This window comes from Nyctereutes procyonoides, unplaced genomic scaffold, assembly GCF_905146905.1.
Source record: "Nyctereutes procyonoides isolate TBG_1078 unplaced genomic scaffold, NYPRO_anot_genome, whole genome shotgun sequence".
NCBI classification, from domain to species: Eukaryota; Metazoa; Chordata; class Mammalia; order Carnivora; family Canidae; genus Nyctereutes; species Nyctereutes procyonoides.
The window spans coordinates 19,805,454-19,818,438 of record NW_026575146.1 but is presented as its reverse complement, the minus strand read 5'-3'; the positions used below and the strand labels follow the sequence as shown (position 1 = coordinate 19,818,438).

General features: G+C 41.8%; 1 protein-coding gene across 1 annotated transcript in view; it reads left to right on the top strand.

Moving 5' to 3' along the window:
- The window catches only part of PDE10A (phosphodiesterase 10A), a 301,470-nt gene that overhangs the window by 177,558 nt on the left and 110,927 nt on the right, over positions 1-12,985 (top strand). Inside the window, exon 3 of the mRNA XM_055311551.1 lies at positions 2,765-2,793. Within this exon, the coding sequence (XP_055167526.1) occupies positions 2,765-2,793 (29 nt within the window). The remainder of the gene's footprint in view (positions 1-2,764; positions 2,794-12,985) is intronic.

Sequence of the window (12,985 nt, the reverse complement as noted above, 5' to 3'; positions counted from 1 at the left end):
ATAAAGACATTTTCAAATTAACAGAACAGAAAGATCATCCCATTCTCCTCATGTGGTTCATAAGTCCTTGCAAATCATCTAGTAATTCCAGGTTAAGAGCCCAGTGCTAAGAATGTCTCCTTCTAAGAACCCATGACTGAAATGTCTCTGTACTTCCAACACACAGTCAGGACTGGATTGTTGAAACCATATTTCACACAGCTCAGCCATGAAGTTTGCTTTAAAATGAAAGGTGTTGGGGATTATGGAAAAGTAAGAAATTGCCATGTATGCAAGATTTTGAATAATTCATGAGCATCAAATTAGTAACAAAAATGTTCACAACAGCAGACACTAATTTTTATGCAGCTTTAGAGGTTCAATTAACATTTGTTTATTCAACAAATATGTACTATGGAATCATTATATGCCAGGCATGTATCCCTATTCTCACGGAGCTCACATTCTGGTGGGATGAATAAACAAGAAAACAAAAACCAATTCCAGAGAGGAAATGTCTATGACTGTGAAAAAGAAATTTATTTAATAAGAGAAAAAAAAGAAGAAAACCTCTTCAATCTCAACATCATTTTAATAATTTTTTTTAAAGCCTTGGGAAGAACAGCTCATGAGGAAAAAAATCCCTTGGAGGATTTCATAGACGGTACACCTTCAATGTGTATAAATACGTACTGGTAGAGTTACCTTAATGCACACTCAAGCGTCAAGTTTTGAGAAACATCTCGCAAAACTAAAGGAAAAAACAAAGGGTACATGCATTTATAGACATCTGGACATTGAGATTCTTTTTCCCGTGATCCAGCATTCAGATCTGAGGAAGACTGTGAAAGTGGGAGGCCCCTAAGTGCCACAGCCCTGAGTACCATTCACTCCTGATAGTAAACCTGTTCGCACAATTGCTGCTTTTCGTTATGTGCTTCTTCATCCACTGGGACATCTGACCGTGCTCACTGCATTTCTTAGAGAAAAGTTAAGAACATATAAACCTCTGTAGCTTTAGAATCTGTTAATACATTTGTTGTAGTGACTAAATCACATAGTCCCCCCTCTGGGGGTGTTTGGGAAGGGTGAAGCGTTGGGAATTGAGTAGATGAAATTCTGCTGTGATGTGACTTCAGTGTGGAGGGCAGAGTTAAGTGCTTTTCCTCTGACATGCTTAGGGACATTCTGAAGGGGTCAGATGCAGTGCTGAAGTCACTAGGGAGCAATCAGATGAACATATTTAAGCAAGCGTGTATTAATACAGTCATGCCAAACAATAGGGACTATTTATTGAGCATCTACTATCCAGTAGTCCCAAGCTTGGTAATTTCGGAAAGGCTCCAGGCAAAGTCATTTACAGAACCAGTTTTTATTTTTTATTTTTTTTTAATTTTTATTTATTTATGATAGTCACAGAGAGAGAGAGAGAGGCAGAGACACAAGCAGGCAGAGGGAGAAGCAGGCTCCATGCACCGGGAGCCCGACGTGGGATTCGATCCCGGGTCTCCAGGATCGCGCCCTGGGCCAAAGGCAGGCGCCAAACCGCTGCGCCACCCAGGGATCCCCACAACCAGTTTTTAAATCTAGTTTCCTTTAGGTTCTGGAGCCTCTGAGGGACAGGACAGATGTATGCGTGTGTGTGCATGCGAATGTGCATGTGTTTGCATGCACGTATGTGTGTGTGTGTGTGTGTGTGTGTGTGGTGGTTGCCAGGGCAGATACTGGATCCAGCAACCAGTCTGGAGGCTGCTGGTTAAAATGTGACTTGGCACTAGACGTGGTGTTATGTGTAGAAATGTTGGCAGGCAGCAGATTGGAGAAAGATTAGAATAAAAGAAACAGGACTCAGCAGTTAATGCGGATATTGAAAGAGGAAGGAGAGTCACAGCCATTTGAACTTGTGGGACATGTTGTCAGTGTCATGATAAATTAGATGGTGCTTTGGAGGAACACAGAACACATGAGGTCTGGGGGCATGTTCGGTGTGCGCTGATAGTGGTAGTCAGATAGGATTTGATTATTTGATTAGTGAAGGAGACACAGGATAGCACTAGCATTATATTAAAGGCTGCCTCCCGTTGAGGGCTCTGGAGCGGCCCAGTGCAGGTGCTGCCTGTAAAGGCCACATAAATATGCTTTGGTTCAAAACCAGTGACCAAGGGTGGAGCCTTGGCCAGTTTTTTCTTGTACCCTGTTGGTCACATAAGCGTACTGTTTCATGTGGCCTGCCCCGCAGCGAGATCTCCTTGGAGGGTCGACTTAGGCCAGGTGACATCCATCCATCAGTCTCGCTTTATGGGAGATGCTGCTAACAAGCTGCTACAGGCAGCCCCACAATGCCCAGGACTCACAGGTCAAAGCTGTCCTGCTGACAGGTGTCTTTCGTGCCTTGACCAGGCTGCCATGCAGGGACATGTCTTACTCCAGTAAATAAGAATTGCTGTAATTAACCCCAGCAGCACAGATGTTCATGGTCACTTGTGATATCCGTGTGGTTGTGTCATTTAGAATATTATTTGCAGATGTTCCCATTCAGAACTTCTGTGAATGGCCTGTGAATTGTTGTGGTATTTCATTTGCTTCCAAATTTTATTTGTATATCTAACTCTATTATGTTTAACCTTTACTTGATAGAATTTTTTAAGCCAAATTCTTAGATTTTGTAAGAGAGAGCATAGCAAAACAGCCTTCCAGTTTATTGAGAGTGAGTGATATAGTCTATATTTCAGAATTTACTCAAGAGTTTCTAATTGTGTTTTTCCTTTCCTTTTCCTTCCACCAGATGAATCGGCTCCTAAGGAAGTCAGCCGGGTAAGTAATGTGAACATAATTTCTGCCACCACAGGATAGGAAATAAATACTTTCATACATTTCCTCATTGCTCTCACATGTTAAAGTATTAGAAAAATAATGGCAAACCCTGAGGGTCTGCTCCAGAGCATCACTCATTAGTATGAGCAGTCAGGACGAGCAGTCAGGACGGAGAGCCATTGCAAAGTGGAGGCCCCCAAAGTGAGCACAGCTAACAGCTGCCTTTTGTCTGGGCTGCACATGCTTATGGGGTTTTCTGAATGAGTTGCCAACGTTAGAAATTGAGAGACTGCATGTAAAGACTGGATTTCTGGCTTCTCTTGAAAAATTGTAGGAGAAGCCAAACACTGACACCAGCATTCCCAACACGGCATTGGGCTGCTCCAGCCAAGGAGCAGGAACCTCTGCCTCACACTCGCTCCCCCACTGAGCAGCTCTCCTCCGCCCCTGCCTTTGAGTTCCTGCATCTTGTTTGCAGGAGAACAAAAGGTGACTGCTTGTGTATTCAAAACATGACATTCCTCAGTACTTTTAGAAGTCTTAAATGCACTGTTTTCATGTCCAAGAGAAATTACTTAGTGTTAACTTTTAAGAAAGACTTACCAAACTTAAAAGCTTATGGGGCATGAGTACTGAAAGCATTTACCAAACTGTGCTTAGTACTACAAAGTTAGAAATAATTACATATGAAAAATATTTGAATTGTATATTCCGTATACAATAAAGACCTTGAACGTGGAATATTGAAAATAATCAGTTGGGATTGCATTTGATACAGTCTCAGGTAAGACATCACTATTAATAAAATATAAACTGAAGTAATGTTCATAGGATCACGTATACAGGTATATTCCTTGATTTTTGATTATCTGAAGAACTCTAGAAGGACCAGGGCCATTGCTGGAGACTGGACAAAATTCCTTCTGTCCGTAGCAGCCTTTACAGATTCTTAAGGTTTCTGTAAATCTCAGTTTTACTGGAGACCTCCATTCTGAATGGGGCTCACACCCAAAAAATTTCCCAAGTCTGAGTGCTTCTGTGTGTATTGGGGGCTCAAGGGGGCAGCCTGGAAGTTTTGCAGCCACTGGGAGTACAGCAAAGACTAATGAGGGGGTTCTAACAGGCACACTCAGGCAGAGTCACAAGATCCTACAATGTTGCTATCAGCAGAGCAGCCATCTAGAATCTGAAGTAGCACCATGCACCTCACCAATCAGGGGCGGTGGGGAGAAATCTACAATTTACTCATCAATAGTCCCTTTTGTTCTTTCACCCAAAGTACAAGAGATGCCTAACCTCAATTTAACACTGACAATTCTGAAGAAATTTTAGATTTCAGTGTTGTTTTTGAAGGAGATGGTGAAAGGTATGCCCCAAAGAGGTGTTTTTCACCAATCCACATGTTTTCCTGACATTTTATTGTATTGACAACAAAGATTAGAATTGTGCTTCTGATAACTTGCTTATGTCAGTATGTTCAAGCTCTACTCAGCTGTTTGCCAGAACACTCTTTGCCTCCAGTGTCCTCACATACAAAGGTTTTGTACCACAGTGTTATAACCAATTCTGCAATTGCATCCCGCTTCTTTAAATATAAACTTAGGTTACATTTGGGTGGAACAGTTGTATAGATGAAGAGTGGACTTTTTTAGTGAATACATTTCTGTATATTTTAGCCACACAAAATATTGCTGCAAGACATCTCGGATTCAGATAATGACATTGCCACATCATTCTCAGTATGCCAGCACCTTATTTTTGGGTGAAGAGAGAAGAGATGTTGTGTGTTCACACAGTACCACATACTATTTTTAAGGCCATTAGAAATGATGACAAGACTATACATAGAGATTATTCTTTTTGCTGTTATTTTATAAAGGTTCTGGTATTTTATGCCACATTTTGAGAAAGTATATCTTCAGTTGAGAAATACTATACACATGAACTGGTAATAGAAGAGGTAGATAATAGATAATAATAGAATAATGGAATAGTTGCCAAGATCTTTAAAATATTTTTTTCTGAATATAATCCATATCATCAGGGTTTTTAAGACTGATACACAGAATTTCCTTTCTATAATAGTACACCACTGTTTTAAATTGAAATTACGGTTTAGAAATATGTAGTGCAACCTTTTGGTAGACAGTGATTGGCCACAGGGCTGTTTGGGGAACGTCCATTGTCAAAAATCATGTTCTTTGTGAGGGCAGTTGTTGCACCCACAGACAGTTCTGAGTTTTGTAAGATACTTTTTCGTTTAGAACCTAACCACTTAACATATCAGATAAAGGGCTAGTTTCCAAAATCTATAAAGAACTTATTAAACTCAACAGCAAAGAAACAAACAATCCAATCATGAAATGGGCAAAAGACATAAAGAGAAATCTCAGAGGAAGACATAGACATGGCCAACATGCACATGAGAAAATGCTCTGCATCACTTGCCATCAGGGAAATACAAATCAAAACCACAATGAGATACCACCTCACACCAGTGAGAATGGGGAAAATTAACAAGGCAGGAAACAACAAATGTTGGAGAGGATGTGGAGAAAGGGAGCCCTCCTGCACTGTTGGTGGGAATGTGAACTGGTGCAGCCACTCTGGAAAACTGTGTGGAGGTTCCTCAAAGAATTAAAAATAGACCTGCCCTACGACCCAGCAATTGCACTGTTGGGATTTACCCCAAAGATTCAGATGCAATGAAACGCCGGGACACCTGCACCCCGATGTTTCTAGCAGCCATGTCCACAATAGCCAAACTGTGGAAGGAGCCTCGGTGCCCATCGAAAGATGAATGGGTAAAGAAGATGTGGTTTATGTGTACAATGGAATATTACTCAGCCATTAGAAACGACAAATACCCACCATTTGCTTCAACGTGGATGGAACTGGAGGGTATTTTGCTGAGTGAAGTAAGTCAATCGGAGAAGGACAAACAGTGTATGTTCTCATTCATTTGGGGAATATGAATAATAGTGAAAGGAAATATAAGGGAAGGGAGAAGAAATGTGTGGGAAATATCAGAAAGGGAGACAGAACATAAAGACTCCTAACTCTGGGAAATGAACTAGGGGTGGTGGAGAGGGAGGAGGGTGGGGGGTGGGGGTGAATGGGTGACGGGCACTGAGGGGGACACTTGACGGGATGAGCACTGGGTGTTATTCTGTATGTTGGTAAATTGAACACCAATAAAAAATTAATTTATTAAAAAAAAAAAGAACCTAACCACTTCTCCTTAATTGTCATGGGTTTTTCCTTTTTTTTTTCTTTTCTAATTTGTATAGTTTTTGACTTTTGTAGCAACTCAAAAAAAAAAGGGAAGGAAGGAAGGAAGGAAGGAAGGAAGGAAGGAAGGAAGGAAGGAAGAAAGAAAAAGAAAGAAAGAAACTATACACCATACTCCATATGAGATCTCTCTAAATAAATAGAGGAATTATGTCCCCTCTTTCCCAGTGGAGTATAACCTACTTTTAAAATATTTCCCCCCAAATGCCTCCTTAGCATCTAGGTTGACATTCTCTGGACAAAATATCCATTATCAATACATTTTTAGAAGGTGGCAGCTGTGACATGACATTACAGACCTGTTGTGGCCTGACCCTGGTAACATAAGGCAGGACAGATAACTCCTTGGAAACAATGTATCTATAATACAGTTTTAAGGGAGAATTCACTTTTTAAAGAAATTATTATTATCCAACATTTCTGCTTACTAATCCTTTAGCAAATTTAAGATTTTTTTATATTAAGTCAATTAAGTCTTATACCCTTCCTCCCTCTCTTCCCTCTCTCTCTCCCTGTCTTCCTCCTTACTTGCCATTCAATCAACAGATCTTAATTGATTAATTAATTATGTGCCAGACATTGTTGTCTAGGTGCTGGGGATATAGTGGTGAGCAAAATAGTGTTTTGGTTCTCACAGTATGCAAGGGTGTGGTTGACAGTTGAAAATTTTTTTTGATTTATACATATCAGGCAATGCTAAGTTCTAGGATAAATGCATAGAAGAATCAAGCTGGTAAGTTCTAGAGAGTGGTGGTAAGTCTGGAGTGGACTTACTGGCTTATTATATACCTCAGGTGGTCAGGGGAGGTTTTTAAATTTTTTTTAATTTTTATTTATTTATGATAGTCACAGAGAGAGAGAGAGAGGCAGAGACATAGGCAGAGGGAGAAGCAGGCTCCATGCACCAGGAGCCCGACGTGGGATTCGATCCCGGGTCTCCAGGATCGCGCCCTGGGCCAAAGGCAGGCGCTAAACTGCTGCGCCACCCAGGGATCCCTGGTCAGGGGAGTTTATTTGATAAGTTGGTATTTGAGCAGGAACATAAGGGAATAAGAAAATCATCCAAGAGGAGGCGACAGCTGCTACAAAAGCCCTGAGGTAGGCCAACATGGCTGGAGCAGACGCAGTAATGCGAGGCAGTGGGGGACGGGGGTGGGGTAAAAGAGGGGGGGTTTCAAGGCCTCGTGATGCACTGTACAGGTGTGGGTTGAATTCTGAGAACATTTGGGAACTTTTAGGTCACGATAGCTGCTGGACTGGGAGCATACATGGGGGTACGTGTGGACTGAGACAACCCAGTGGGAGTCTGGGTGTGCAGGTAGGGGACGATGATGACCAGAGTGAGGGCTGTCATGGGGAAGTGTAATCAGATGTGTGGCGTACTGAGAAGGAAGAGCTCACAGGCTTCACTCATGGCTTCTCTGTGGTGTGAGGACAGGATCAGTAACGACTCCCAGTATGTTTGGTCTGAGCACTGACAGAATGAAGTCTCTCTCTACTACTGTTGGGGAGACAGCAGGACGAAAGTGGGGGAGCAAGGCTGGGAACTCAGTACATTAGTCTTGAACAAGTGAAATTGGAGTTATCAGACATCAAATTGGAGATATTTAGAAAGCCAGTGCTTCTAGTGTGGAGCCGAGAGGAAAGGCCATAGAGAGACATAGATGTATATGGGGTCTGTGGCACAGAGACAGTGACCTGGGACGAAAGACATCACTCAGGGTGTTTGTCTACAGAAAAAAAAAGTTGTGAGAACTGAATTCTGGACACTCCAGTTGTTTCGTGCCGAAGACATGGAAAAGTTCACAAAGGAAATTAAGAAGGAAACGTCAGTAAAGTGAGGAAAACCAAGGAAACGTATTTGTCTACAGACTTTTAGAAATAAATTTAACAGTAGGACTGTGCTTTTATTTAAGCTCCATTTTATCTTGTTTTGGACCATCCCAGCACTTTGCGGAAAGCCTCAGTCTTGACTTCTGTTACCTAACATTCTCTGCTTGTCTGGTTTGAAGCTACAAATTTGAGTAATTTTTCCCAGTTGTTTTCCTATGCCCCCTTTTCAGTTTATTACATAAATAAATAGGACAATGCTACACGTGGAAATTTCACCTATAATAATAATAACGTGAGATACGGCATCACATATGCCTTGTTAAAAGCAGCATTTCCTGGGTCACCTGGATGTCTCAGTCGGTTAAGTGTCCGACTCCAGATCTCAGCTCAGGTCTTGATCTCAGGATCATGAGTTCAAGCTGTGCATTGGGCTCCGCACTGGGTGTGGAATCGACTTAAAACAGAATGAAACAAAACAAAGCAGCATATCTGAGCAGTCTGCTCTATTTTTCTGATTGCATATCGTCATTCAGTCACCACATAGTAATTGAGCCCCATTCCCCTGGGCTCATGAGGAAGAAACTACACAGAACCTCTCCCATCATGGTATTTCCATCCATGTGGTGGTGGGGGAGGCAGTAAACAGGAGAAGTAACTATCACGGGCACTGACTGGATCAGTGGTAAGGAATACTGTAGAGACAGAGCCAGGGTTTGGGGTGTCAGGCTGGGGGCATGGGTGTGCAGCCAGGCGAGGCCCACTAGGAGGGTAACTGAGGGAACAGGTGAGGGATGTGAAGCCTTGAACCTTGCTGAGGGCTGGGGGAGGAGGGTCCCAGGCAGATGGCTCAGCGAGCACAGAGGCCTGAGACAGGAGGCCTGCAGTGTGCAGGGCAGGGGGGCCGGGAGGCTGGAGCTGAGTGAGTGAGTGCGGGGAAGCCGTGGTCGCACAGGGGGCCATCTCTGCTGGAGAGAGAGGGATGTGCTGTCAGCCATACCTGTCACTTAATCTTTTTTTCTGTCATTACTATTAGTATGGTTGCTATTGTGGTTCCAGTTTATAAGTCAAGAAGATTTCTGATGAGAAGTGGGAAAGAAAGTATCAAGATAAGTGTGTTTGGATGCTGAGTTGCTAGGACATAGCAGATTCTCTCGCCTGTTTTAGAATTCTTGGATACGCCTTTGTCCCTCAAAATGCTGTCGATATGCTTCATTATATCCTGACTTTTGTCTTTGTAAATGTTGCTTTTTTTTTTCTTTTCTGAATAGTTAGCAAATTGTCGATTGCTATTGGAATTCATTACTTTTGCTGGGTTATATGTGAATGTTTTTTTTAGCTTTTGTTAAGTGAGCCTGGCATATGACGAGCTTTCTCACTCATTTGACAAGTCTTTCTTTAGTTCAGGATATTTTGTTTGCCTGTTTCTTGGTGCCTTGGTTCTGTCCTTTTTGTTTTGTTCTCTTTAAGATCACCAAATACCCAGTCTTTCTCTTGTCTCATTCTCTTAATGTATTCTAGAGGAAACACTCATGTTCACCGTCTGCATCTTTGACATGAACTTCGGCAGCATGATTCTGTTCTGTACTGTTTCTAATTCTGCTTAAATTTACAGTGGCTCTTTTTAATTAAAGGTACTTCTGTATTTTGGTGCTTTGTCTTCATTGCAGCATGTCTTTTGAACATCATTGGTAAATTCTTATTAATTCTTTAGTTCTTTTGAAAGCAACTGCTTTCCTAAAATTCATTTTGTGCATATTCTTCCTCTCACATATCAAAGTAGCATTATCCTGGTTTACTAGAATAATACTCATGCCTTGAGTATTTTGGGTGATTTTTCTTCCTTTTAACTTTTCTTTTTTTTAAAGATTTCATTTACTTATTCATGAGAGACATAGAGAGATGGAGGCAGAGACACAGGCAGAGGGAGAAGCAGGCTCCCCGGGGGGAGCCCCATGCAGGAGTCGATCTCAGGACCCCAGGATCACCGCTGAGCTAAAGGCAGACGCTCAACTGCTGAGCCACCCAGACATCCCTAATGTTGTTATATATGTCGAGAGGTCATTTCTTGACTTCTTTTTTTATGTTTATCTTCGAATGATGCTAGCTTTAGTGTTTATGGGTAGACTTTCCTTGTGTCTGCATACTGTAAGTGTAAATATTGTTAGAATTCTGTTAGATGCTGTGTGGGAAGGCTAGCTAGGGAGGTCCAGCCACACCCATGTGGTAGGAGGTGACCAAGGAGGACAATGAGGGGACAGAGTGGTGGACATTCCCTCAGGAGAACTTGACTTCTGTCACCTGTCTGTAGTTGACTGAAACAAATTGCTATGTTGGAATCAGGATTTCTTTGCAGTATTTTCATTTTAACTTGGCCAGTAAATGGTACAACTATGTCCAGTATATTTAGTCATTTCATAAAATTGAAGGGATGCTCGATTCTTTTGGAGAATCCTGGTTTCCTTGAATTTCTCAGTGTATTTCTAAATCAGGGCCCTGCTGCATGAACACAGGGAACACATGTCCACTACTTGCCATATGCAGCTGGAATCCTACGTCATTAATCTCCCCAGAGCATTTGTTAATAACTTTATGCAACACTGCTGTTTCCCAGGACAGGAAACTTGAAGTAAGCCCTTGGGGACTGTGTTCGATTTGGTCTCACCGGTATTCGGTCCTCATGAAGTCAGTGGCACACGGCTACGGCCATTGCCTCGTGTCTCTCTGTTTTATCTTTTTTAGTTCTTTAACAAAGGGAGAAGAGAAAGATTATTGAATGATGACTTTTTTTTTTAAGATTTTATTTTTAAGTAATGTCTCCACCCTACATGGGGCTTGAAGCCACAACCCCACCATCAAGAGCTATACACTCCACCGACTGAGCCAGCCAGGTATCCTTAGAATGACAAGTTTTAAAAAATTGTTTTTCCTGTGATTCTTACTCTTTTGCACTTATTCATTCATTCATTCATTCATTTTTAGGGCAGGGAGGGTCAGAGAGAGAGAAAGAATCCCAAGCAGGGACACAGGGCTCAGTGTCAGGATCCTGAGATCATGACCTGAGCAGAAATACTGAGCCACGCAGGCACCTCTCTTTTGCTCATATTTATAAAATATGTTCATATTTGCTCATTATAAAATATGTTCATATTTGCTCATATTTATTTTTTTTAATTTTTTTATTTATTTATGATAGTCACACACACACACAGAGAGAGAGAGGCAGAGACACAGGCAGAGGGAGAAGCAGGCCCCATGCACCAGGAGCCCGATGTGGGATCCGATCCCGGGTCCCCAGGATCGCGCCCTGGGCCAAAGGCAGGCGCCAAACCACTGCGCCACCCAGGGATCCCCTTTGCTCATATTTATAAAAGAAAATACCTGTTACTGCATTTATTAAGAAATTTCTGCATTACCCGTTTAATACCCATGATCAACATTCTACAGATTAATTTTACATTATATGTTATTCAGCATTAGTGTAGGAAGCAGTATGATCAGGAGGCAAGAAGGTTTCAGTTACGGCAAAAAGATGCACAACTGTTCCTCTCAGGGGGGTCGAAAAGAGAGGGTTTGCCGACAATAGACCGTGCGATAGATAGACCATGTGTTCCAGGGCTCAGCAGGGAGGGAGGGTGGAAGGTGGTTTAGGTTGGTAGGTATATGGAATTGCCTGGGATGGGACTCTACGTGATGGTGGGTGATTTGCAGGCCTGGAGCTTTCTAGGGTGTGATGGAAACACTAAAGACCAGCCTGCAGATGTTTGCAAACTTCCCTCTTTTTCCTGCACCCCTTGCTTTTTTTTTGTTTGCTTGCTTTTATTTGTTCAATTCACTGTCAGAGATTGATTTAAACTTTTTCTTTCCGGAATCTAGTTTTATTTGATTGAAGTCATACTGCTTTGTAATAGTAGTCAAAAGTTTAGGTTTAGGTTGTATGTCTGAATACTGATAAATGATAACAGTGGTGCTAGGTAGGACCTCGTACAGTTGAATAGGAATTAGAGTTAGGTAGATTATTTCACTTCCAAATGCACTTATTTCAAATTGTGAGAGCAGTGCTCAGTTTCACATAGAAGGGAAAGAGTTTATATAAAATTGAGCATTTGCTTTGAGGACTATTTTGATAACTTAACACAAGGAGTTTCCTCTCTGCTGTTCAAATCCTTTGTATTTTATTTGTATTATCTTTATTCTTTCTCCTTTGCAACTTAAAATTGTTTTTGTATGACATTTTGCATAAAGAGTGTGCAACCCTGAGGGGTTGGATGATAGGATTTCCTTAATCGACTGTTCTTACCATGCTGCATAAAATCTAGGGTAGATTATTTAAACACATCTTCTTTCGAAAAGCAAGTGTGAGAAAGAGGATTGACACAGTCAGCTGCATCATGTAACTGGAAGTAAAACTCAGCCATCACCTGACTTGACGTCCCTCCAGCTGTGCTCCATAACTAGTCAGTCACCCTGTGAGAATTCAGGATTTCCAGAGTCTCTGTAGGAATCTGTTTGAGAAGGAGCATGGGATTAAACCTTGAAGTGAAATGAGTGAACGATCTGGAATTTAAGAGGAAGTCCTTAAAACATTGGCCAGAGAATTGTGATGCAGCTTTGTGATTCTTCTGTGAGTGGAATTGTTGTAGAGCACACTGCAGCGGTATCAGAAAAAACACTGCTGACATGTAGTTCTCAATGTCTCCATTTCTGTTTGGTTATTTGTGTTACCTGTTTCTATTAAGTCTGAGCTGCTTTTGCTGATTGGGTGTACTGTTTGCCTTTGCTTGGTTTAGTAATGTAAGCTTGATAAGACCTCTTTTATGTGGCAGGGGTTCACCATTTTTCCTCTCTGAATCATCAACCCTAACCTTGTCTCCATCATTCTTGTTTTTATTTTTTATTTTTTTAAGATTTATTTATTAGAGAGAGTTGGGGGACAGGGGCGGAGCAGAGGAAAAGAGAGAGAGAAAGCCTCAAGCAGACTCCTAGGAGAGCACAGAGCCCAAATGCAGGGCTTAGTCTCATGACCCTGAGATCATGACCTGAGCTGAAACCATAAGTTGGACACTTTACT